This window comes from Notothenia coriiceps, unplaced genomic scaffold (assembly GCF_000735185.1).
Source record: "Notothenia coriiceps isolate Sejong01 unplaced genomic scaffold, NC01 NC01_scaffold00014806, whole genome shotgun sequence".
In the NCBI taxonomy this organism is placed as follows: domain Eukaryota; kingdom Metazoa; phylum Chordata; class Actinopteri; order Perciformes; family Nototheniidae; genus Notothenia; species Notothenia coriiceps.
In genome coordinates, this window is record NW_011347507.1 from 463 (window position 1) to 4,662 (window position 4,200).

At 41.6% G+C, this 4,200-nt stretch overlaps 1 protein-coding gene across 2 annotated transcripts; it reads left to right on the plus strand.

The window, feature by feature from the left end:
- Positions 1-362: 362 nt before the first annotated feature.
- Positions 363-3,846, plus strand: LOC104948664 (butyrophilin-like protein 10). 2 transcript variants are annotated; one of them, XM_010774886.1, is made up of 4 exons: positions 363-496; positions 1,479-1,823; positions 2,210-2,257; positions 3,503-3,846. In XM_010774886.1, the coding sequence occupies exons 1-4, from the start codon at positions 400-402 to the stop codon at positions 3,817-3,819; spliced, it is 807 nt and encodes a 268-aa protein (XP_010773188.1). In that variant the 5' UTR covers positions 363-399; the 3' UTR covers positions 3,820-3,846. The 2 variants fall into 2 exon arrangements, with proteins under 2 accessions (XP_010773188.1, XP_010773189.1); XM_010774887.1 differs by lacking the exon at positions 2,210-2,257 and having other exon boundaries at positions 3,503-3,834.
- Positions 3,847-4,200: the final 354 nt, after the last annotated feature.

A 4,200-nucleotide genomic window follows, 5' to 3' on the forward strand; every position in this document is an offset into this window, starting at 1 on the left:
TGCATATTGCCCACCCGTCTCATTAGGTGAGATAAACGCTGAAACATGTAAACTAGTTGTTCACACTAATCCTAATATTATCACTTAATATTAGCAAATTCTATTTTATTTTTTAAAACATATTGATGTAAATACATACACATATCGATTTGTTGTATAAATATTGCAAATCAAAACCTTTATTCACTAATAATGACCAAAAATCGTAGTTCTATCTCCTGTTATCAATGCATTCACATTGCCCGCCATGAACTTCCGGGGAACGATCCTCGTCTGCATGAACCACGTGACGATAACCGTTTTTGGACTTCCGCTGTCGTAACTCTTCTAACGTAGTGTCGTCACTGTTTTGTCGCAGATCATTCATTGTAAAGTGACTGTGCACAGACACTTTGAGACATGGGTCTTAGACTTCAGATCACTTCTCCGGAAATCCTATTTTCCTCCATCTTTCTCCTACTGACTTTTTACTGGATTGCACATGGAGATGCAGACGGTAAGGATTATATTAATAAGAAGATGAAGAAGAAGATGAAGAAGAAGATGAACCTATATGAATCTCCCTAGGGGGAAATTCAGTTTTTCACTCTGGCTTGTATAATAATAATAATAATAATAATACTAAATAATATTAATAATATGTATTTATATTATTATCTTGAAATGTATTATTTGATACAATGGTCTTTATAATAATACTATGTGTCGCCCCCTTCTTTTAGAAAAACGTATTCTTCTGTCTTTGTATGTCCCATTTATATCGAAGCAAAATCCTCGTATGTGTAAACCTGCATACTCGTCGCTTTGAGGCGAAATAGTGAAAATTGTTTCATTCTCGGGTCTCTGGACAATCAGAATCAAGAAGCTAGTCCAAGGTGTGCTGCAGTTTTGCAAACTTGGCGACTTTCCAAATCTTCCTGGGTGCGAAATCTGCACAGCACATCATGAGCAGTAAATGTATCTTCTATCTTTGTTTTTTAGCTTTAAGGTTATTTGTATTGTTACATTTACATTTGGTGTAAATACTTATCTTTATTATCCTTTTGTAACGTTAAATTATTTCTTTAAAATACTTATTTTTTATTATCCTTGTATTATTTATTTTTTTACCTACTGTGCAACTTATTTTTTTAGATTGTTGTTCGCACCACCAGATATCAAATTCCTTCCAGTGTTTCCCCTATATGTTTTCAGCAGCGGCGCTGCGCCGCTGCTGAAATATGCGCGCCGCTGCTAGGGGGCGCAAAGCCCCCAAGCAGAATAAAAAAAAAAAATGACGTGATCATAAATCTTGAATTTGAATCTGATGAAATCAAATGAAAACGTAATGAAATAAGACCCTCAGTTTGATGATTGTAGTCAATTGTGTACTTTTACTCCACTACATGGAAGACAGTGGTGTCAGGTATAGGTATATGTATATGTATATATATATCTGTGTGTGTGTGCAGTATATTGACTTCTGCTCTGTCTTGCAGGTGTGGTCAGAGTGGTTGTTACAGAAGAGAGTGACGCCCTGTTACCCTGCTCCCCCAGCACCAGAGAAAACCTCCAAGATAAACTGTTTGACTGGAAGAAGGTCGGTCAGGGAGGAGGAACTCAGCACCAAGTCTTCATGTACGATTCTGCTGTTCATTATGATCGTCATTCAGGTCAGAGTGAGCAGTTCAAAGGTCGAGTCTCACATTTCCAAAATGAACTGAAGCACGGAAACGCCTCCATCGTCATCAGAGAGACGAAGGTGATCGACAGTGGAAGTTACATCTGCGTTTTCCCCCGTCTGCAGCCTCATCAAACATTCCACATCGAGCTTGTTGTTGTTGGTGAGTACTTTAATAACACAGGTCAACAATGCCATCACTCCTACCCTCCTAAAACAGCCTTTATACAGCCTTTACTCCTGTATACGTTTATCAAAAAGCAGATAGCAGCATAATAACTTTATCAAAGAGGAAAGTCTTAAGTCTACTCCCAAAAGTGAAGTGGAGTTTAATTTCCTCGCAGGGTGTTTCTTCGTCTCTAGTAGAACGGGAACAGACGTTTTACGGCACAGTGGCTTTATTCAGAATGTTCCCTTTTGGGGTTTAATACAATTTGATCTTAATCTTAATCCCATAGTGACTCTCAGCCTCTTTACCTGTATGAGGTGTTCAGCACGCTGATTACATCAAGCAGTCAAACAGTAAAAGCTATGTTTGTTTCCCATCAGGTTGTGACCCGTGCTTGAAATTGGAGAACAAACACGGGGAAACTGCTGGTGAGTCCTGATGATCTGTCTCTGATATGTGTGTGTGCTAAACCTTTGTCGCTGCATTTACATTTTATTTAGATTTATAATTGATCCCAGTGTCACTGACTGGTCATACTGATATAACCTTTAGTAATATAAAGTTATTTATATTGGGGGCTGTTTATCCCCAAAACAAAGGACCAGGACAGGAAGTGTGACAAGGATTTTTTGAATGATGGCCTCAAAGAGAGCGTCACGTTTTTAGCACACACGACAGATTCAGAGATGAGTGATCAGGGCTTTCAGTCCACCAGGAGAACAAATATGGCCACTTTAAAGTTAAAACTACCATTTCTCAACCTGAACATGTCTGAAATGGATTTAGCAACTTCAATAACCCTGAAAGCACTCCAGAAAAGTTTAAATCAGCCAAGCCACACTAGTGTCTGCATAGGCTATAATGCTAATTAATGCTAATTAATGCTAATCAACACATTGTAAACAAATTTAGCAAATTGCCAGACTTATCCAGGTTAGCATCCGGCAACTAGACTAATAGCCATATCAATCCTTAAGGCCCAGATACACCGGCCAGTCACCTGAGAAAACGCCGGCACCGACTGTTGCGTCGCCGGAATCTCCTGCGTATTTGCCGACTTCGCGCACTGGGACACCGCAAATCCGAGCCGAGCACGTATGAACTGCGTATGCGTAAGTGGCAATAACTCTCCTTACCAGCAGGCGGCGGTAGTGTGTATTCATCATTCAAAAGAGGCAACAACCGGAAGACAGAGAAGAAGAACAGACTCCGTGATATAAACAAACAACAAATAGCGTTTTTCTTTCCATTTTCACTCTCGTCCATTGAAAACATGAACGAACAGGAGCTCTATGAACCGATGAGGTGAAATAGCCGTCCTTGTGTGTTCCATCTTCCGTTTTAAATCATTTGTTTACCTCCCTCACTTCCGTTAACGCTTCTCATGCACTGATTCGCTAGCTGAACAGCCAATCAGTGTTATCCCTTTGTCCGACTTCCGGTGGTGTTCACGACGCCGATTCAAAATGTTGAATCGGCAAGAAAAGGCGTCAGGTCGGCAGAAAAGACCCGACGGTGCGGCGCACACCACTCCGAATAGGGCGTGCCCACGCTCATGTTCGGCCCGACTCCCATTTACTGCCGTTTTCGGGCCGGTGTATCTGGGCCTTTAAAGACTGAACAAGTAACTGACTCATGTTATTTGTTGTGTATTTTCAATTCTGTGTTCACAGGTGCCGCTCCAGAGCCTTGCACCTCGATAGTTGACGTCACGGAGTTGGGCGTGGTGCTGAAATGTGACGTTCGAGGTGCCTCTCCAGAACCTAAAGTAGAGTGGCAGGACAGTGAAGGAAGCATCCTTCATGCTGAGGATCCTCAGGTCTCAGAGAGAGGAGGCCGCTATGACGTTAGCATCCAAACCACTGTGAGCAACACCTCAAACAACCGCTTCCACTGCGTCGCCACACAGCAGCTGATCGGACACAGGGTCCAAGCCAACATCACCGTGTCAGGTGAGACCAGACAAGACTTTGATGTGAACATAATCTGAGATGTTCATCTGGTAGAATTTAAATGTTCAGAGACTTTAGGAGGGTCACCTTGATCTTTTTGAAGGGACAACACTTTGAAATTAAAGCGGGACTTCAACAGAGAAATATCTGAGCCTAGTCAAACTTCTTCCCATTCTGCAGCATACCTATGTAATGAACAACACATGTCTGGCCCTTCTTTGGAAATGTTCTTCCATCACCGGGAGATATCGTCTCGACGTCCACGCCCATGATTGTACTACTTCAAAAATGTGCTCGAACCTCTCTGTCCCAAAAAGGACATATTGTGTCTCTACTTTAAAGAGTCCTCTCCTGCTGATGTTCAGGTGTATATCAGTATGTAGTGTCTCTACTTTAAAGAGTCCTCTCCTGCTGATGTT

Excerpts from the sequence above, each read along its gene's own strand:
- LOC104948664 (XM_010774886.1), top strand. The coding sequence starts at position 400 with ATGGGTCTTAGACTTCAGATCACTTCTCCGGAAATCCTATTTTCCTCC. Across the intron at positions 497-1,478 it reads TGCACATGGAGATGCAGACG|GTGTGGTCAGAGTGGTTGTT; the intron begins GTAAGGATTATA and ends TCTGTCTTGCAG. Across the intron at positions 1,824-2,209 it reads CATCGAGCTTGTTGTTGTTG|GTTGTGACCCGTGCTTGAAA; the intron begins GTGAGTACTTTA and ends GTTTCCCATCAG.